This window comes from Cricetulus griseus, chromosome 3, assembly GCF_003668045.3.
Source record: "Cricetulus griseus strain 17A/GY chromosome 3, alternate assembly CriGri-PICRH-1.0, whole genome shotgun sequence".
NCBI classification, from domain to species: Eukaryota; Metazoa; Chordata; class Mammalia; order Rodentia; family Cricetidae; genus Cricetulus; species Cricetulus griseus.
The window spans coordinates 77439135-77461563 of record NC_048596.1 but is presented as its reverse complement, the minus strand read 5'-3'; the positions used below and the strand labels follow the sequence as shown (position 1 = coordinate 77461563).

The window sequence follows — 22429 nt, the reverse complement described above, 5'->3', positions numbered from 1 at the left end:
CCATGTGCTTACTTACATCAATGCCTTTTCTCCTATAGAAACTCAAAATGAAAACAAGCCCCCCTCCAAATTCCACCCTCCACAACCAACAGTATTGAATCTTTCCAATAATTGAAGAAGAACAAATGACCTGCAGCTACTAGTAGTTTATTTTTTGCAACAGCTCACTGTATGGCAGACTCAGTGCTAGATGAGGGTTACATCACTTTTCCTTGGCCTGGCCTCAGGAGGCTGCTGCACAGTTCCCATTCACAGCTGAGGAAGCTGCTAGCAAAGCCAGGAAGTGGCTTGCTTAAGGCCACCTCTTGTGATACTAGAAGTGATACCTTGTGATACCTGAGAAGTTCTGAGGCAAAAGGATGCTTTCTTAAGACAGTTTCCTAGCCTCAGGCTGGTGGACCATATCAGGGTGCCTGAGAACGTGGATGGGAAAAAAATAAAATAAAAAACACTTTATCTCTATTTTATCCATCTATTTAACATTTCCCAATTATAAAAGTAGGTCACAAATAACAGTGACATTTGCAGGACTTTGATAGCAAAAGATATCCCAAGTTTCTTTTAATTGCATTAAAGTTCTTTCTGGTGTGTGTGTGTGTGTGTTATGTGCACATGTCTATGGGTGTGCTTGTTCATGAACATGCATGTAGAGACCAGAAGTCGATGTTAGGTATCTTCCTCAATCTCTTTCTACCTTTTTTTTCTTTTGAGACAGGATTTCTCACTGAATGTGGAGCTCAACTATTGACTAGACTAGATGATCAGCAAGCCCTTCTTTTGCCAACCCAGTGGCATGCCTAGCCACCATGCCTAGCTTTTATGTGGGTGCTGGGATTCAAACTCAGGTCTTCATGTTTGTGAAGCAAGCACTTACCCTCTCAGCTATCTCCCCAGCCCACTGCTAACTGGATACCTTTGTATGTATGTTCACAGCTTCACAACCAAACCATTTTAAGATCTACTATTTTATTATTTATCATTAGACCAGTTATTTAATGGAGCAGATAAATTACTGTGTCACATTTTTGTAGCCCTGTGATTGCTTTCTACACACATATACACACATACATTTACATACATACACACAAACTTATACACACATACACACACACACACACTAATACACACACACACACACACACACACACACACACACACACACACACACACAATCCTCTGTGCTTTATATTATGCATTTAGAGTTTGTAGTCAGGCCAGTGAGATGATTCAGTAGGTAAAGACACTTGCTGCCAAGCCTGATGACCTGGACTTGACCCTGGACTTCACACTTACTCCCACAAGTTGCCCTGTGATCTAACTGTGACACACACTGTGGCATGTGCAGATGAATACACCCATACACCCAAGTCTCTGCTTGTAGATAAATAAATATCATAGAAAAATTATTCTGAGACACTATCTGCAGTAGCTATCAAAGACACAAGAGAAAAAGGACCGAGGTTAAGAACCCTTAAAGGGACACTGCTCCTCAATAGTTCTGCTCCAACTAGGCCATCATCTGTCCACCTTGCTGCAGGCCCCAATAGCTCCTAGCAACTTCAGGCTTCCTCTGCATCCTAGGTTTTGCAGCTGTTGGTGGCATGGAAGGCCTGAAGGACCAATACTTCTCAGCCCTGGCTAGTAACCGGAGTGAGAACAGCAGCTGTGGCCTGCCCCGAGAAGATGCCTTCCACATCTTCCGAGACCCAGTGACCTCTGACCTCCCTTGGCCTGGGATCCTGTTTGGAATGTCCATCCCATCTCTCTGGTACTGGTGCACAGATCAGGTAAGGAGCTGGCTAACTGACGCCCTGATGCTTCATTCCGGGGCCGGCAGACTTCAGCGGTGTGTGAATTTGCTGTTTCTCTGTTCCCCCATCTCCTCCATTCCTTCCAGCCTCTCTTCTACTCGGTCTGCTTTTGCTTCTTACTCTTGTAAATGCAAACGGTGAATCTGGACCTGTTAATTTTTTGCAAAAGGGGGTACTTAACATACCCTGCTTGTCTGGGGAGAGCCAGTCATAAGCTCAGTCATATGAAGGAGATGACAAATTTCATTTCATTTCATTTGCAATGCACATCATTTGTTCAGCAGATACCCCAGACATGCCTCTGGGCACTTGAGGAATCTGGAGCCAATATGGAGCTACCCTGCTACTGCCTGGGGGAGACAGAGAGATGACAAATAAGAATTTCCTAGGAGACATTAAAGGTGTCACTTTTAAAAAATAGAGTGAAGCAAAAGAAGTCTGAGAGGGAGGGGAATGCAATTTAAAATAGGGTTGCAAGAAAAAGTGTGGTTGAGGAGGGGCCTGAACAAAATGGCTTTCTGACCTACACACACACACACACACACACACACACACACACAATTAAAAACAAAAAGAAGCACTCAATTGCTACAATTCCGATCATTTTTTAGAATCTGATAGTCATAGACTGATAATGTCCAAGTCATGACCAGGAATTTTTTGAGTTCTGAATGGATGAATTCCTTGGCTCCCAACCCTTGTCCCCTGGCTCAATTTCTGTCACTATTTATGCAGTTTTATCTTTAGGAAGCATTTTGTACTTAACAGCATTCTTGACACTGTGAAACCTCTGGCTGTTGTCTGATGAGGTTCAGTCTCATAGCTTCTTCAGAGAAATAGGTCTCAAAGTGGCATCTCTTTTGCCTCATATTTGTGCACAGTGTACTGTGAAATCTAACAAAACTTAGGGGAATGGTACAGAGGGGATTGAACCCCACCTCTGGACATTCTTCTCTCTAAGGATGTTGATTGAGTGAGGACTCAAGTTAATAATGAAAATAATCATTTTAACACAAAAGGACAGTTTTTTAAAAAGCTTTCATCCCTGGAAAGCTAGAGAGAAATTATGGCAACTACTATCTATGAGAAATTACTATCATTAAATTACCCTATCCTGAGTATTCCAACTGCTCCTACTTCACTAAATTTCAAAACCAGCTGGTATTAGTCCCATTTGGTCAATGAGAATACTAAGGCTACAAGTAACACTGGGTGCTCAGGTTCACACAGCCAGGGAGCGAGGAGATAGAATTTGAACCCAGACTGGCTATCTCCACCTCTAAAGTTCATACTGTAGCCAGAGCTCAATGGAAGGACTCATTCCACACCATTGGAAGCCCTTTCTTTTTCTGAGATCACTTCATTCTCAGAGAGCCAGTCCATGTCACCTCCACAGTTAGCAATCCCACGGGAGGCTATCCTTGCAGCACACTGCTTTACTTTGCCCTTCTAAACATTTATTTGTTTTTATTTTATGCCTATGTTTGCCAGGATGTATGTCTCTGCACCATGTGTGTACCTGTGGGAGTGAGAAGAGGGTGTCAGATTCCCAGGGACCAGAGTTACAGATGGTTGTGAGCCACCATGTGAGTGACAGGAAGCAACCATGATTCCTCTAAAAAAGCAGTCAGCATTCTTAACTGCTAAGCCATCTCTCTAGTCCATATATATATATATATATATATATATATATATATATATATGTCATTCTACTGAGAAATCAAATGAGATCTCTTCAATACATGCTTTTACCTAACTCTGCAGCCAAAGAGGTGGATTAATTCTGGAGTGTACTGTAACTGACAGGGTCTGTATATAATGAGAGATAGGGTGGAGATAGTGATGTCCATCCTAGTTAGAGCAGGGGTAAAGATGAGGAGGAATGCTTTCTTACAAACAAGGCAGGCAGACCCAGACCTCAGGTCTACTGAAAAGCTCCACAGGGCCAGTGAGCAAACTGTCCTCAGCTTCCAACCACCTTCACTCTGCTCCAGGTGATTGTTCAGCGGAGTCTGGCAGCCAAGAACCTGTCTCATGCCAAAGGAGGTTCCCTGATGGCTGCATACCTGAAAGTGCTTCCTCTTTTCCTAATGGTCTTCCCTGGTATGGTCAGCAGAGTCCTCTTTCCAGGTGAGAAGGCTGAAGGGGGAAAGGTTATCTGTCTGTCTGCAAGTCTCAGGCTCTAGAACATGTTCTAAATGTGTCACTCACTGTCCCACAAGAACAGGACAGGAGTCCTGGTCTGGTAACTGGATGGAGGTCTTCCCATTCATCTATTGACTTCATGATGCTGTCCAACACTGATTCAGCAGACAAGACCCACTGGTGTCCCAAGATGAGGGAGTAGACGCTTACTGGGAGTCTTCCACTGTATTCTTCAAACCACAAACTAGTCTAAGGTTCTGTGGGTCCACATGGTTATTCATGAAAGACAAAGTCATGTGCCCATGCTTTAGAGTTCGAGTTCAGTGTTCTGGTAACTTTGGCCTGATGGAACCCCTCCTGTGACAATAAATACTGGGGGACATAAATAACTCTACAGGAACACACACACACACACACACACACACACACACACACACACACACACACACACACAGGATCTTATGCAGCCTAGGCTGGCCTTGAACTTATGATGCTCTCCAGTGCTGGGATTACAGGTGTGCACCAACATGTTTGGCTAGCTTGTTTTCTTTAAGTTCAGCCAAGAGGTTTCTGCATACATATAAACAATCCTTACCAGGATGATGTGACCAGGAGCTGGTGATTTACGCAGAACAAACCTGTTTCTCTGTAACAGTGAGCATTCCTCCGTAAGCACCAAGGCTGTTACTAAGGAGACCATAGAGTAGAAATCATCCTCCCCTGTTCCTCACCCCGACAAATGTTATATCAGTGGTTCTCAACCTGAGGGTCGAGACCCAGGGGTCGAATATTAGGTATTTACATTATAACAAACATACATCATAACATTAGCAAAGTTACAGTTATGAGGTAGAAATGAAATCATTTCATGGTTGGGGATCACCATAACATGAGGAACTGTATTATAAAGGGCCACAGAATTAAGAAGGTTGAGAACCACCCAGTTATAGATGCAAACAAAAAGGATGGCCAGGCAGTGGTGGCACACCTTTCTAGGCAGAGGCAGGCAGATTTCTGTGAGTTCAAGGCCAGTCTGGTCTGCAGAGCAAGTTCCAGGACAGCCAGGGCTACACAGAGAAACCCTGTCTTGGAAAACAAAACAAAACAAAACAAAAAGAATAGGATGAATGACCATTCATTAGCTGGTACAGCTAGGTCTAATCAGGCGGACTTAGGAGGACACCAACCATGGTGTTGAATTCTAGAAGCTTGCCTCTCCAGTTCAGATGGGATCACAGGTCATGCCTCCATGTAGGGGTCATACAGCTTGGGAAAAGCCATGAGTGGGGCCAGACCTGAAATCTTGGCTCCCTGGTGACTTGATGGAAAAGCATAGGGCTGTTGAGTAAAGCCTGACATATAAGAACAGACATGGTTTAAAGCGACCACATTGACTGTGTACCTTCGAAGGGCAACTTTACATGGATAGACAGCTGCTGATGTGTGTGTGTGAGGTCTATTCTACACTGCCTGGGCCTGAGTCTCAGCTCTGACACTCAGGAGCTATGTGGCCTTGGATACATCCCTTACCCTCTCTTTCCTTTGTTTTCTTGTCTGTAAGATGGCTGGGAATGAGGTCTATGTCAAGCAAGCTTATTATATACAAATAGTTGGTTAACAGGTAACAATGTTATTGAAGGGTATGTTAATTATCACAGGGCTGCTGGAGTCAATTAATTTCACCAAGGTGAACAATCTCTCTCTCTCTCTCTCTCTCTCTCTCTCTCTCTCTCTCTCTCTCTCTCTCCCCTCTCCCTTTCTCTCTCCCTCTCCCTCTCCCCCTGCATGTGTAGCAATGGTTGATCTCTAGCACTCTCTCTCTTACTGACCCTGGAGCTCACTGATTCAGCTGGACTAGGGAGGCATCGAGCCCTAGGGATCTTCACCTACTTGGCACTTTGATTACAGACCTGCATTGTGCTCAGCCTTACTTGGGTGCTGGGCACCCAAGCTCAGTCCTCACACTTGTGGAGCAAGCACTTTACCAACAGATCACTTCCCCGGCCCTGAGCATACTGTAGGAAGAACACTTCGTTCTTCACCGAACATCATTTGTAAACTTTGCTCCAGTCACGTGTCCCATGATTGAAGGTTGCATTCTTAGTAGGAAAAGCCCTTTATAGTTAATGATTAAATATCTGTAAGAGGACCCTGCTCCTTCTCAGATTTAGTGGAGAAGGCGAGCTTCCCAGAACAGAATGAGGCACCCAAGTTTGAACTTCAGTAATGGGAGGTTTCAGTGCTCCAGCAGTCAGAATGTTAAGTGTTTTCTTATTTGCTGGTTTCCTCAAAAGCCCTTGATTTTTCTGAGTGGTGGGGTGTGTATGTATGTGGCATATGGGTGCTTGTGGTTTTGAGTGTGTGCAGGCACACGTACATATGTGTGCATGGACATGTGGTGGCCAAAAGTTAATACTGAGTGTCTTCCTCAATTGCTATTTTATTTTTATTAAAGGCAGAGTTTCTCCGTGAACCTGGAGCTCACTGATTTGGCTAGGATGGCTGGCCAGTGAGCTCCAAGGATCCTCCTGTGTGCTTCCCAATCCCTCACTCCTATCCTGGCACCAAGCCAAGCTTTTCACATGAATGCTGGGAGCTCAACTCAGGTTCCCAGGCAGCCAATCTTAACCCCTCCTGAGGGACATCCACAGTGATCTTAGGACTTCCTACTAAGCTCCACCTCTTAAAGGGCCCACCACCTCCCAATATTGCCACACTAAGGACCCCAAACCCCACAACCCATGAACCTAAATAACACCCTTGCCACAGCAGAGGTGAACTGTGGAGACAAATTAGAGAACCAGGATGGGTAGGTGACTTTACACTGGAGAAATCAGAACAACTAGGGAGAGAAAAGAACTAAAAAAAGATGCAGAAAGAGGGAGCTGGAGAGGTGGCTACTAGTGAAGACCTTTTAATACACTTCCAGAGGACCTGAATTCAGTTCCCATCACCCAGTATGGGCAGCTCACAACTGCCTGTAACTCCAGCTCCAGGGGACCCAATGCCCCTTTCTGGCCTCTGTGGACACTGGCATTCATGAGCATAAGCCCACATACAGACACATGCATGGACATATAAGAAATAAAATATTTAAAAAATAAAATATTTTTAAAAGATGGGGAAAAAAGGAAAGACACTCAGGGTTTGAAGCTCACAGTGAGCCTGAATCTAAAATGAGCAGCAGCACCTGAACCCCATGAGCAGCTGAGGGAGGCAGAAGAGGAGGGGTTAAAAGTACTGACGGGGCTGGGGTGCCACTCAGTAGCAGTAGAGTGGGTGCCCAGTGTGTGCAAAGCCCTGAGTTCTAGATCCAACACCAAGAAGAAAAAAGTGAAGCATTTTTTACAAAGTATCATGGAGGGACTTCACTGCGGATGTGTATCACTGTCCCCCTGATGGCAGCTGAGAAGATGCAGTCTGAGGTAGGACGCTACTGGTTATTGGGTGTCACAGCTCTATTTGAGGCCCAATGACAGTGGTGATGTGTTCTTACTATGTCCTGTATGATAATACTTGAGTGTTGAAGTTTTCCTGTGCATTATCTCAGCCAATTGCTATGTTCCTTTTTCTCCATTGACCTATTTTTTAATCATTATTTTAGTCTGCGTATCTGTGTCTGTGCACACATATCCATGCAAGTGTGCCATGTCACCTGTGTGAGGTCAGAGGACAACTTGCAGGAATCAGTTCTCTCCTTCTATATTGTGGCACATTAGGATTGAACTAAGGTCATCAGGCTTGCTGGCCTTTCATTTACTTCTGAACTGTGTATGTGTTGGGGGGTAGAGTGGGAGTGTGTGTGTGTGTCTGTGTGTCAGTGCCTACCAAACTATCTTTCCAGCCTTGTTGTTCTTATCTTATGAAGCAGTTTCTTTTCTTTTCTTTTTTTTAAGATTTTATTTATTTATTTATTTATTTATTTATTTATTATGTATACAGTCTTGTGCCTGCATGCCAGCAGAGGGCACCAGATCTCATTTAAGGTGGCTGTGAGCCACCATGTAGTTGCTGGGAATTGAACTCAGGACCTCTGGAAGAACAGTCAGTGCTCTTAACTGCTGAGCCATCTCTCCAGCCCCATGAAGCAGTTTCTTAGCAGTGTAGTGTCAGACAACAGTCACACTAATGTTATGAGATAGTTATGGCATCCCCCCATTCTACAGACTGGCAGCAGGAGCTCAGGAAACTGAAGGGATATGGAGTTGAGGCTCTTTGCTATTTCTCTCAGCTATAAGCTCACAGACCCTTCTTGTGGTGCCAGTCTGGTTCTGGCACACTGTAGCCAGGTCTGGGCTTAGGGCCTGTCTGCCTCACTCTGAGCTTACATTTCCTCCATAGATCAAGTGGCCTGTGCTCATCCCGACATCTGCCAACAGGTCTGTAGCAATCCCTCTGGCTGTTCAGACATCGCATATCCCAAACTTGTGCTGGAACTTTTGCCCACAGGTAATGTCCCCTCACCCCTATCCTTAGTCCCCTGGACCACTTAGAAAGGAAGATACTGTCTAAGTGCTGATCTGAGGTAGGGACAAGACATAAGAGCTATGGGCACCCCAAAGGTCAGAATTTGGGAAACCCACAAAGTCTTGTCTGGCTACCCCACTACAGGGTCTACCTCAGAGATGAGCCATCAGGATCAGCTAGCTTTAGGCCTGGGGTGACAGGGTCACAAGAGAAGGCAGAAGCTGCCATCAGAAAGCCCAAGGCCTATAGACCTCCCTTCTGTCCCCCAGGACTCCGTGGGCTCATGATGGCTGTGATGGTGGCCGCTCTCATGTCCTCCCTCACCTCCATCTTTAATAGTGCCAGCACCATCTTCACCATGGACTTGTGGACCCACATCCGGCCACGGGCATCTGAAAGGGAGCTCATGATTGTGGGCAGGTAAGGCTGTACAGGGTAGGGACCCTGGGTAGTGAAAAGCTCAGATACCTAGCAAGGAGGGAGCTGAGCTCACAGACAGGCAAAGCCAATGTGCCCAAGCTTGCTCAGCCTCTGCTGCTGACAGTGAGGAGTAGGAACTCTGCATGACTTAAGTCACTGATTCAACAGATGTCCTGTGAACACCTGCTGTGTTCCAGTACTTAAAGCAGTACTTTAAAAATGTCCCAGTATTTGGAAACATTTCTCTGGTACTGAACACAGCACTAAAAGACGTATGTCTATTGGCATGTGGGGAAGAAGTCAAACAGATGGTTAAAGACTTGATGAGTGTTCTGACTGGGAATCACATGACCTAGACATTCAGATGGGAAGCACCAATCTGGGTTGGGATCTGGAGGATGGTAGGAGGTAGCTCATTAAGACAGGGTAGGGTGGAAGTAGAGGCAGTGATTTCTTTTCTTTTCTTTTCTTTTAACTTTTTAAATTTAAATTAGAAACAATCTCATTTTATTTTATTTATTTTTTTTAATTTTTGGTTTTTCGAGCCAGGGTTTCTCTGTGTAGCTTTAGAGCCTATCCTGGCACTAGCTCTGTAGACCAGGCTGGCCTCAAACTCACAGAAATCCACCTGTCTTTGCCCCCTGAGTGTTGGGATTAAAAACCAGCAACGCTCTTATTTTATATATATCAATCCCAGTTGCCTCTCCCTCCTATCCTCCTGTGTCCCCACTGACCCCCATCCCATCCCCTTTCTGTTCCATAGAAAGGGTGAGGCCTTCCATGGGGATCATTAAAGTCTGTCACATCATTTGGGGCAGGGCCTAGGCCCTCCCCCATGTGTCTAGGCTGACAGAGTATCCCTCTAAGTGGAATGGGCTCCCAAAGTCCATTCGTACACTAGGGTTAAATACTGATCCACTACCAGAGGCCCCTTAGACTGGGGCAGTGATTTCTAGTCCAAGACTCCTGCAAAGTCCTAGAGTCTAGTAGGGGAGCAGAAATGAGCGTCATGAAATGTGATGTAAAATTGACACAAATAAGCTGTTCCTTGGGGGCCCTGTCACTCAAAGATTCATGTAGAGGGATGGATGTCTTGGCCATAGTTTAGGGAAAGAGTGCGCAGACATGACCTTGAATGTTAACCCACTGAAGGAAAGTCAGATGCACTGCACTTGATCACTTGAAAAGACACCGTTAAAGAGAGATAAAGATAGCCGATTTGCAGGCCACATTATGTGCTTAAGAACATGTAATCTAAGCTGGGCGTTGGTGGTGCATGCCTTTAATCCCAGCACTCGGGAGGCCAGCCTGGTCTCCAGAGTGAGTGCCAGGATAGGCTCCAAAGATACACAGAGAAACCTTGTCTCGAAAAACCGAAAAAAAAAAAAAGAACATGTAATCTAGAAAATATGATGAACTCTTGGAATGTAGTATGACCGACCATGAAAATACTGAATAGACACTTTACCAATGAAGATGTAGAAATGGCTACCAGCCTGTGACAAGATACTCAACATCATTCATTACATGAGATACCACTCAGCCCACTGAATGCCAGTAGCAGCAGGAATAGTGGCGCAAGCCTGTCACCCCAGCACTTGAAAAGCTGATGCAGCAAGACCTTGAGTGTGCCACCAGTCTGAACCACATAGCAAGTTCTAGGCCGGTCTAAGTTACTTAGTGAGGCTCTGTTTTAAAAATAAAAGTTTCAAACTCAAATATGTGATGAATCCAAGGTGTTTCAGTGAGTGCTCACCTGTGCATGCAAATTTGATTTCATCTTTAGTAAGTAGTAAAAAAAAAAAAAAAAAAAGTGACACACTGGAAGCCAAATGTCACATAATTTCAATTTTATGTGTAACCTAGAAATGATGAACTTATGGGAACAGAGAGCAGAATTGTGGCTATTAGGTTTCCATGTGGGTCTTTTAACAATGGGGAAACGATTGGTTTAAGGATATAAAACTGCAGTTGGACAAGAGGCATGGACTCTCTGAAGTCTTGAGGTCTACTGAGAGCATGATAAATATGGTTGATAACAATATGCTATATTTTAAAAGTTGTGAGATAGTATACTTTAAGTGTTCTCAAAACAAAAATGATGAATATGTGTGATATAACATGTTAATTGGTTTAATTTAGCCATGCCATTGTGAACATACTGTATTCTGTATCATAAGTGTGCATGACTTTATTTATGAGCTAAATAAATGAAAAAAAAGAACGAAAAATAAAAAAATAAAAGTTTCAAACAAAAAAAGACAAGAAAGGGGAGAGACTAGAAGCCCTACACAGTACAGACAGGATAATGAACAATTCTATTTAAAAACAATACTATAGCTTCTCAAATGTTAAGCATGAACTTACTACAGGATTCAACAGTTTGCATTCCTAGAAATGAGAGCATGTCCACAGACCTGCATACAGGTGTTTATACAAGTAGTTTATAGTTGCAAAGAAGGGGGCAGGAATTCTGTCATTAACTGGTAAAAGACAAGCAATGGGAGGAAATGGTATGTTCATGATAGAATACTTTTCAGTCCCAAGAAGCAATTAAATGGTCCGGTGAGACGGCTCAGCAGGTGCTTACTGCCGAACTTGATGGCCTGAGTTTGATACCCAGGCACCACATGGTGGGAGAAGAGAACTAATTCCTGTAAGTTCTCTGACCTCCATGTGAGGGCTATCCACCCTGATGCCTACAAAGTAAGATTTTGTTGTTGTTATTGTTGTTGTTTTTCAAGACAGGGTTTCTCTGTGTAGCCCTGGCTGTCCTCGAACTCACTTTGTAGACAAGGCTGACCTCAAATGCACAGAGATTTCCCTGCCTCTGCCTCCTGAGTGCTGGGATTAAAGTCGTGTGCCACCACTTCCTGGCCCCAAATAAGAATTTTAAACATTTATTTACCGTGTGAGTATGCCTGCATGTATGTCTGTGCACCATTTATGTGCGTGGTGCCCTTGGATGCCAGAAGAGGGCATTGGATCTCCTGGAATTGCAACTACAGACAGTTATGAACTGCTAGGTGGGAGCTGGAACTTGAACCCAGGTCCTCTGGAAAAGCAGTCAGTGCTTTTAACCACTGAGTTATATTCCCGACCCCAATACCAACCCCCCAAGGAGATCAACTAGCATTTATTGAGCATCAACTGTATGCCAGGCTAATCCTTTACTGGTGCTACCTGTTTACAAATGAGATTCTGGTCTTTTGTTCTTGTTTTTGGTTTTTCAATCAGGGTTTCTCTGTAGCTTTGGAGGCTATACTGGAACTAGCTCTTGTAGACCAGGCTGGTCTCGAACTCACAGGGATCCATCTGCCTCAGCCTCTGCCTCCCGAGTACTGGGATTAAAGGCATGCACCACCACCATCCGCAGTTTATGTGTTTTGAAGTCCTGTGAGCTCTTGGGCAGGAAGGTGCCATGTCTGGTAGGGGCTGCGGCTGGCGGAAGTGAGTCCTGGCAAGTATGACCAAGTAGTAGGCAGCTCCGGAGAGGTTTAGTGGCTTGCCAAGGAACACGGTCTTCCAGTTCTGAGGCTGGCACGTGCAGGACAACATGTGCCCACACACCAAGTACCTCACCTGAGCACCGGGCCTGACTCCCAGGCAGCCTTCGGGGATAGCTGGTTGCAGCGACAGGCCTTGCGTGGTCAGACACCACCTTCCACCTTGGCCCAGTGGCTCCACCAGGAACTTGACCTCACGCTGGGGGAAGGGTTCAGGTGGAACACACACAGGAGCACTCCAACTACTCCAGGGGCCTCCAGTAGCAACCCCCCCCACACACACCCAGGAGAGCCTGGGCCATGTTCTCTGAAGGACAGAGGCAGGACTCAGAAACGTTACCATGAATGTCCTCAATCACACCTAAGCCAGAGATATCCTGGGGTCCACAGTCACCCAATGTCCAATTTGCTGTGGGCAGCCGGCGCCTGAACTGCACCTCAGCTGGAACCTCATCGGTAATGTTCTACTAACGTTCCAATCCAGGCGTAACTGCCCGTCTGTACAATACGCCTTGATGTCTCCCAGGGGAGGGCTGAACCTGACTGAGGTTCCATCTGGGTACAGTGGTGGCTTCTCAAAGTTGCAGCTGTCAGCTCTGTAGGAGATACCCAGCTGGCAAAGCAGGAGGATGGTGAAGATGGGCTGGCCGGTCTCCCTCAGCCCTATTAGGTCCATGAAGAGTTGGGAAGCCCCAGGAACTTCTGAACCGTTGAAGGGGCCCAGCCACCCTGTCTTTACCTCAGAACAAGCTGACACTGAGAAAGGAAAGCCCCAATAATTTTTTTTTTTTAATCAATGAAATACCCTGGTGAGTTAGTGCAGACATGTAATCCTTGGGAGGTTGAGGCAGAAAGCTACACAGAAAGTCCCTGTCTCAGGAGAGGGAGTGAGTATGAAATATGGATGTGTGTTACCCTTAAATGGACCCCAAAGACCACCATGCAGCTGAGTGAGCAGCTGAAGGTCGCATTCCATACAGCAGAGAACATTTGTAGGGTGCTCCAGGGAAGGTGAACAGAGGGAACAAGCACATTCGTGACTACTCAGGGGCTGCAGGAATAAACTGTAAGCAGGGAGCATTTTGGCTTGATGGGTGTGCTCAATGTTGATGGTCATTGGAGTTGCATGACTGCAGATTTAGTGAAGGATACGGGATCGTACACTTAGGAGGGATGGCTCTCACGTAGGTTACCAGTCAGTGAAGGTGTATAGTAAAGGGAGGAAAGCAGGTGTTCAGAGGAGACAGATGCATTGCCCTCTCTCCACACAGGGTGTTCGTATTTGTGCTGGTGCTCGTCTCCATCCTCTGGATCCCTGTGGTGCAGGCCAGCCAGGGAGGCCAACTTTTCATCTACATCCAGTCCATCAGCTCTTACCTGCAGCCACCCGTGGCTATAGTCTTCATTATGGGATGTTTCTGGAAGCGTACCAATGAAAAGGTAAATCTGGGGGCTGGAGAGATGGCTCAGCCGATGAGAACAGTGACTGTTCTTCCAGGGGACCTGGGTTCAATTTCCAGTACCCATGTGGCAGCTTAACTGTCTGTAACTCCAGTTAAAGGAGATCTAATACCTTCACACCAATGTACATAAAATAAAGTTAAATAAATTTTAAAAAATAAGAAAAGACAAATCTGGACAAATTATGGCAACATAATACCCAGGTACTGCTCATGAGCACTGGGAGAATTGGTGGGGAATGGTCTGGCAGGGGCCTGACTATGTGGGCTAGACTTGGGTGTTACCAGGGCAAGTGATTTCTGTGTGGGAAGAAACAGGAAGGGGCCATTAGGCCTTTGAAAAAATGAGATGGTGTTCTCAGATGTGTCTTCATGTGTTTCCATTTTCTTTCGTTCTTTTCTTTTTTCTCTTTCTTTCTTTCTTTCTTTTTTTTTTTGAGTCAGGGCCTTAGTATATAGCACATTTCTATTTCTGTATTAAAACATCCTGACAAAAAGCAACTTAGAGGAGAAAGAGTCTACATGTGCTCACAGTTCCAGGTCATGGTCCATTACTACAGTACAGTCAAGGTAGCAAGGACCTGAAGCAGGTAGTCACATCACATCCAGGCAAGAGTAGGGAGTTTCTGAGGATTTGTACTGCTGTCAAGAGACACCATGACCACAGCAACTCTTATAAAGGAAAGCATTTCATTGGGGCTGGCTTACAGTTTTAGAGGCTTAGTCCACAGTCATCATAGTGGGAAGCATGTCTGCACATAGACAGACATGGTGCTGGAGAGATAGCTAAGAGTTCTACATCAAGATCTGAAGGCAGCCAGGCGGTGGTGGTGCATGCCTTTAATCCCAGAACTTGAGAGATAGAGGCAGAGGCAGGCAGATTAATGTGAGTTCAAGGCCAGCCTGGTCTACAGAGCAAGTGCCGAGAAAGACTCCAAAGCTACATAGAGAAACCCTGTCTCAAAAAACAAATCTGAAGGCAGCAGGAAGAGACTGAGACATTGGACCTGGCTTGAGCATTTGAGACTCAAAGCCCACCCGCAGTGACACACTTCCTCCAATGCCACACTTATTCCAACAAGACCATACCTCCCAATAGTGCCAGTCCCCATGAGCCTATGGGGCCATTTTCATTCAAACCACCACAGGGAGGGTGATGCACACAGGCTGAGTGTTCAGGTAGCCCCCTGCTCTAATACAGCCCAGGGCCCTGGACCAGAGAATGGTGCTGCACTTTTAGACTGAGTTTTCCTACATCAAAGACAATCCTTCGACAGGCCCACAGAGAAACCTGGTCAAGACATTCCCTCACTGAGCCTCCCTCAGGTGATTCTAAGTTCCATCAAGTTGACAAAGCTAACCACACTCAGGCTGGCCTCCAGCTCACAATCTTCCTGCCTAGATATGGGTGTCACAAGTTTTAACCACCATACTTGGCTTCATGACACACTCTTGCCATTAACAGAGAAGCCAAATTAGAAGGGAATGAGTGTATCAGATGTAATCAACTCATTATAGTTGGACATCCGAATCTGTGAGCTCAGCCGGACTCACCCAATAGCAGAATGAAAATATTCGGAGGAAAAAAAGCTGTGACCCTACTGAGCACAGCTTTGTTTTTTTTCTGATGTTAACCTCTAAATCAATGGTTTTCAACCTATGGGAGTCCAATGACCCTTTCATGGGGTTTGTCTGAGACCATCAGAATACAAATATTTACATTAAGATTCATCATAATAGCAAAATTACAGTTATGAAGTAGAAATGAAAGTAATTTTATGGTGGGGGTTACCACAACATGAGGAACTGTATTAAAGGGTTGCAGCAGTAGGAAGGTTAAGAAACACTGCTCTAAATCATACAATACACTGACTACTTACATAATACTCACATTGCATTGAGTATTATATGTAATGTATAGGTAATTTAAAGTATGTAAGTGATATGTATAGGCCACATGCAAACACTATGCCATTCTATACAAGGGCCTTGAGCAGCTGTGGACTTTGTTATTATGGGTCCTGGAACTGCTCCTTCAGGATACCAAGGGCTGACTGTATTTGTAGAAGATGAACAGGTACATAGCTCCAAACCTTTGCAATGCAGTGAGGATCATGAGAAAGACAAGTTCTTGAAATGGCTTCTTGAAGTTTTGGTGCCCTTGACATCCCTAAGACGGCTTTGCTCTGGTTTGCAGGGTGCCTTCTCAGGTCTGATCTTGGGCCTGCTGCTAGGATTAGTCAGGCTGGTCCTGGACTTTATCTACGTGCAACCTCGGTGTGACCAGCCCGATGATCGGCCAGCTGTGGTGAAGGATGTCCACTATCTCTACTTCTCCATGATTCTGTCTTCTACCACCCTCATCACTGTGTTCACCGTGAGCTGGTTCACAGAGGCACCCTCCACAGAGATGGTACATTTTGGTTGACAGGCATAGCCTCTGAGAGTCATTAAAAGTGACAGGACAGGGATTCCAGGCTGAAGCAAGATAACTGAAGTCCAGAGTGGGGCCCAGGGGACATGTCTATGCCGTAAGCATTCCCGGTCCTGGTTCTTAGCAGTTTCCATCAGCTCAGGTACAACCTTGTCCTTGAACCAGAAGAAAGGCTGAGTTGAAGGGTCAATCTGTGGCTCACACAGTATCCTAGGGCTAGGACAGTTAGATAGCAGCAAGAGGAGGGCTATCAGAGGACAGAGGAGCAAGATAGAGGTACAGCCATTGGCTCTGAGGAGTGGAGGGAATTGAAGCTGCTTGGAAGAGAAGTCACACTATGAGCAATGTCTAACCTGAAGGCTGAGGTGGATGCTGTGTAGGGAGAAGGGAGGGAAAACAGCAGCTCCCATCTGTGTCTCATAGTTGCCTCTGTTTCTCAGGTCAGCCGCCTGACTTGGTTTACTCGTCACGATCCAGTGCCACTGGCAAGCCCCCTGCCTTCAACCCTCCCTCAGAATGGGACTACAGAGGCCACCAGCACCAGCATCCAGTTGGAGATAGTTCAAGAAAATAAGAACAAAGCCCATAGCCGTGAGTTGCCTCTGGTCTTGGTTATAGTGGAGCTTACGAAGCATTATTTGTTCAGGGGAGATTACGTCAGATCACAATCTGAAAAAGGGGAAGGCTTGGAATCTCAGCATCCCCTGGCTGTGATGGCCTTCCATGCCTACCAGAGGGAACTCACAGAGACACACGAACAGCAGACCCAGAGCCTACCAAGACTTCATGCAAACATACACCATAGGCTGGAACACCATGACAATCTTCACATCACTTATTTAAGTTTAGCTCACTTTATAAAATGTGAGTTATCATTTTAAAATTTGGAGATTTCACATGAGATTCTAAATTTCCATCTCTTGGACAATGGGGAAAATCTGGGTACACCATGCCTCATGTTGGCATGGCAAAGTTATCTCCATGGTATGAAGATTCAGGTTATATTATGTCAACTTAAGGTAAGAAACTCCACAGGCATTTTTTTTTTAACTTTTCTTTTTTTCTTCCAGTGCTAGGGATTGAACTGAGGGCCTTGTGTTTGCTCGGTTACTCAGCCTAGAGAGTGGGGAACTCCAGGTCATATGTTTTAAAACCTGGGGAGAGCATATTTCTTTGTAGAGGTGAAGACACCGTCATCATAGTCAATGTGTAAACTGGCTTCCCCACTCAGGTGGATTAGCTGTCTGGATTCCTGTAAACTGCTGGGCATGCAGCCTGAGCTCCACACACAGAAATAGCATTCTACAACAGTGCCCCAGTCCTTCATCCTACTGCAAGACACTGTGATATAGAGAGGGCACAGAGCTGGGACCTAAGCCCCATCTCACTTATCTTCTATGTGGCTTCACTAAAGTTAGTGTGTGAGCCTTGATTCTTTCATCTGAAGACACTGATAATCTTCCAGACTTAAGGTACTAGTGGACGCCGGGCGTTGGTGGCGCAGGCCTTTAATCCCAGCACTTGGGAGGCAAAGGGAGGTGGATCTCTGTGAGTTAGAGGCCAGCCTGGTCTCAAGAGTGAGTGCCAGGATAGGCTCCAAAGCTACACAGAGAAACCCTGTCTCAAAAAACAAAACAAAAAACAAAAAACAAAAAACAAAAAAAAAGGAGGTACTAGTGGACATACTTGTTCTCAGAGCCTGAGAGAAACTGATCCCAGGACCCACAGGGGTCCTAAATCTCTAGATGTTCTAGTCCCTTGTATAAAATGGCAAAGTAGGGGCTGGGAAGACAGTGGTCAGTAAAGTGCTTGCCTTGGAAGCATGAAGATCTGAATTTGGTCCCCAAAATTCATGGGTTTTTGTTTGTTTGTTTGTTTGTTTGTTTTGTTTTTAATCACTGAGTCTCATCCACTAGTCAGCCTGACCTACTCGGTGAGTTCTAGTCCAGTGAAAGATTGTCTCAAGGAAAAAAAAAAAGAAAGAAAGACAACTCAAGAGAATGACATGAGGTTGTCCTCTGGCTCACATGCAGTAATCCATGTGCACTCACACACATGTGCACCCACAAATGCCACCATATTCACATAGCCTATGGACATCCTGCATACTCGAACTACCTCTATATACCCCATACAATGTCAGCGCTGCTAAGTAGCTGTTATACGGCATTGTTTAGGGAAGAATGATGAGCAAGTCCGGTCTGAATATTCCTTTGGTTTTTTTTTGTTTTGTTTTTTGTTTTGTTTTGTTTTGTTTTTTGCTTTTTCAAGACAGGGTTTCTCTGTGGCTTTGGAGACTGTCCTGGAACTCACTCTTGTAGACCAGGCTAGTCTCGAACTCACAGAGATCCACCTGCCTCTGCCTCCCGAGTGCTGGGATTAAAGGCGTTCACCACCAACGCCGGGCTCCCCTCTGAATATTCCTGATTCATGTTGGGATAAATCTCCAAATATGGAAGGCTGGCTATGCCTTCCAGAAGAAGAACATCGATTCCATATCCCAGTTCATGAACACATGTTGTCAATCTCTTCCTCCTCTTGGGAACAGGCAGTTCCCTTGTGACCTTCCTTTGCTGGGTTCTTTCCAGATGAAATCTCCCCCAAACAGTCCAAGGTGCTGAAGGCTGTCCTGTGGCTCTGTGGGATGGAGAAGGACAAAGAGGAGCCTCCAAGCAAAGCAGAACCCATCATAGTGTCCTTGAAGGAAAATCCCTTGGTGAAAACCCTGCTAGACGTCAACTGTATTGTGTGCATCACCTGTAGCATCTTCCTCTGGGGCTACTTTGCTTAACACAGAGTGGCCCCAGGGATCCAAGCACTCTGTGTATTTTCCAGTGCCTTGTTATTTTTTTAACAATAGAAAACAAAATGATAATAAAGCTTGTGTTTGTTTACCATAAAGCTTCAGAGGTGTTGCTGAAGAGCATTTTCTTCTTGACAGCAATGGCTGGCCTTGGAGCTTTTCTCATTGAGACACTTGCTCCTCTTAGAGTTTGGGAAACATACCTGTATGTGGTGCCCTGAAACCTCACACACTAAAACTCAGGGGCTGCGTGGTGGCACATGCCTGTAATCTGGCCATTTCTGAATTAAGATTCCAAGTTTAAGGCCAGCTTGGGCTGTAGACAGACTTTTCTTTCCCACCCTCCAGTTCCCAAATAACTGACATGGAGACTTGATATTAATTACAAATGCTTGGTAGGTAGCTCAGGCTTATTACTAACTAGCTCTTACAATTTAAATTAACCTATTTCTATTAATCTACATTCTGCCACATGGTGTTACTTTTCTTTTAGCTTGCATCTCCTGTTTCCTCTGGCATCTTCTCTAACTTGGCCCTCCTTTTCCCTAGCATTCTCTCTGTCCCCCAAATCCTGCCTAGCCAAGCCAATAAGCCAATTTTTATTAACAATGAGAGCAATATATATTTACAGTCTTCAAGATTGTTCCACAGCATTGGGCTACATAGCAAGATTCTGTCTCGAAAAGCAGCAACAACAAAAAACCTAAGTAGTGGTATACATCTGTAATCCCAGCACCTGGAAGGTGGAAGCAGGGTCAAGGCCAGCCTGCCTGGGCTACATGAAGCCCTGCCTCAAAATATAAAAAGGAAAAAAATGAGGAAATGAGGTAACTGTGTGTACTTCTTAAATTCTAACTTAGTGTCGGAAGAGGCGGCTCAAAGCTAGGAGTCTTTTGCTGTTCTTGCAGAGGACCAGAGTTTGGTTCCCAGGATCTTGCAGTAACTCCAGCTCCAGGGACCCAACACTCTCTTGTATAGATAAATAAAAATACAATTTTTTTCTAAGATGTTCTGTCTTTGAAAACTTAGCTTCTTAATTCAACACAAAGAGCCTTTACATCAGACAGTTAGAAGGATCCATTTGCACAAAGCCTCTCGAGTGGTTTGGGCCAGTTCTGTCTGGGACCTTGTTCTGTGTGGAGCCCTTCTCTCACAGCTTCTCTCTTCTGGGCCCTGATGGAATGACTCAGATTGGCATTTGCTGTGTGGAGAGCTAAGAGCAATGCCACCTCTGAGGTATCCCAGAACACAAGCTGTGTAGACCTAATATAAGGGGGTAATGGGTGGAGCTACTTACTGGCCCCACCTCACTCTCCTGATACTCCAATTTCCAGGAATTTCAAAGGACAATAGGAGTCCCTTGGCCACCTTCTCATTCAGTGACCTGAGTTCCTAGGTGATAGCCATGGTGACAGGGACCAGCTGATTCAAGGGGAGTTGTTAGCCAGTGTGTACCTTTCCAACCCCAATCCAAACAACAGCTGTGGCCTGAACAAAAGGCACCCTAAGCCCACCCAGAAGAACAAACGTGGGGAGCTTGTTACATAATTCCTAACCAGACCCATGCAATTGGATCCTGACAAGAGTCCAAGATGACTTGGGAGGCAAAAGGGCTCAAGGATCAACTCCACAGAGCAAAGTTAGTCTTCTTCTCCTGGAGCTAGAGAGAATGGGGGATTACAAGGACTTCACAAGAGTCCTGTACTCATTGCAACCCTGACCCCAGAGACTTCTACTGCCTCTGGTTAGAATCAAAAGTAAGTTTCCTGGGGGGAGGGTGTTGTCACAGCTGTCACTCAAGTCACAGACATCTCTCTCCTGAATTGCTGTCACCAGCATTCTGACAGACCACCCCACCTCTCTTTTGTCCACTCTGCTGCCCCAGGCAGAGGTCAAATCTGTTTGACCAGGACTCCTTCCAATTTCAATTCTTATCACTCTCCCTTGGTTGCCGTAAGTCAAGCCACACCCACATTCTCCCCTCTGTATCTACTGTAGACGATGTAAGGGAGCCTCAGGAGAGTGGTCAAATATTGAGTAAACAGGCTTTTGCCCACATCCTTATCACAGCAGCCTCAACTATTCCTCCTTTCTCTTCTAACTAAATCCTACTCTAGGATTTAGACAAGTACAGACATTGCTTCTTCTAGAAAGCCTTCCTCAGTCAGCACCCTCCCAAGGCATGTGCATTCAAAATGTACCGAAGGCCTGGGAAGATATCTCAGTCAGCAAAGCACTTGTGTGCAAAACGTGAGAACCTGAGATCACACCCCCAGCATCTATAATCCAGTGCTAGAGAGGCAGACAGGAGCATTCATGGGGTTTGATGACCAACCAGTCTAGTCAAATTAGTGAGTTCCAGGTTCGGTGAGAGACCCTACCTCAAAACATAACAAGGAAAAGCAATTGAAGAAGACACCTGATACTGGCTTCTGGATGCACACCTACATACATGAATACATGAGCAGCCATACAACACACACACACACACACCTACATACATGAGCAATCATATAACACACACACACACACACACACACACCCCAAATGTTTAACTGCTCAAATGCAGTGAATATTGCATGAAGACAGAGGGTGCCACACTGATATCTGGAATAGTGTCTGGTGGGTGAATGGGTGACAACCTCAAGAACACACATGTAACCTGGCTCCATGCCTTCTAGCTACTACCCATCACCTTTTGCCAGCCCGTCTTCTCACTCTTGCCCAGGTCCCTTGTACCATGAAACACACATTATGCCTGCACCAGTTTAGCAACTTGTCAGAGCTCACAGAAGGGACCTTCCAAGTCCATTATAACTGGAGTGTTCTTACAGTCAGCTCTCAAGTCTGGGAAGGGCTCAGAATCAGCCAGACCATGCTACTTGTGCCTCCCAAGAAAAGTGGCCAAGTGTCCACCACCCACCACCCGAGCTGTCCTTAACTTGGGCCAATGTCAGCACCAGTTCTAAAGGTGTCTCCCTGATTCCAGTCTCACCTCTACCTAGGTCGTTTCTTCTACAACATAGGCTTGTAAAGATCTGAAATACAAATTTTCTCTCCCCAGCTCTTGACTTCACTCTCTTTGGGAAAGCTTATAAACCCAGGTATAGGCCCTACCATGTCCAGCTCCTCCTGACCTCATCAGGCTCCTTCCTTGCCTTTTGCTGCCTCCAGCTGCAGCCCCACCATTCTCTACCCCTTCTCCTTAGCATTTTGCTGTTGTTTTTGAGATGGGCTCTCACTATTTGGCTCTGACTCAACTGGAACTTGCTTTGTAGACCAGGCTGGCCTTGGACTCAGAGAGATTCACTTGCTTCTGCCTCTCAAGCCTAGCACTTTTTAAAGATTTATTTTTTATGTATGGATGTTTTGCCTCATGTATG

At 45.5% G+C, this 22429-nt stretch overlaps 1 protein-coding gene across 5 annotated transcripts in view; it reads left to right on the top strand.

Annotated features, from left to right (window-relative positions):
* Positions 1–19034, top strand: part of Slc5a11 (solute carrier family 5 member 11) — a 45624-nt gene extending 26590 nt beyond the window's left edge. For all 5 annotated transcript variants that reach the window (XM_035442241.1, XM_035442240.1, XM_035442239.1 and 2 more), the window contains 8 exons: positions 1582–1787; positions 3806–3941; positions 8298–8405; positions 8693–8843; positions 13621–13789; positions 16007–16222; positions 16684–16834; positions 18832–19034. In XM_035442241.1, coding sequence (XP_035298132.1) covers positions 1582–1787; positions 3806–3941; positions 8298–8405; positions 8693–8843; positions 13621–13789; positions 16007–16222; positions 16684–16834; positions 18832–19034 — 1340 coding nt within the window. The remainder of the gene's footprint in view (positions 1–1581; positions 1788–3805; positions 3942–8297; positions 8406–8692; positions 8844–13620; positions 13790–16006; positions 16223–16683; positions 16835–18831) is intronic.
* Positions 19035–22429: the final 3395 nt, after the last annotated feature.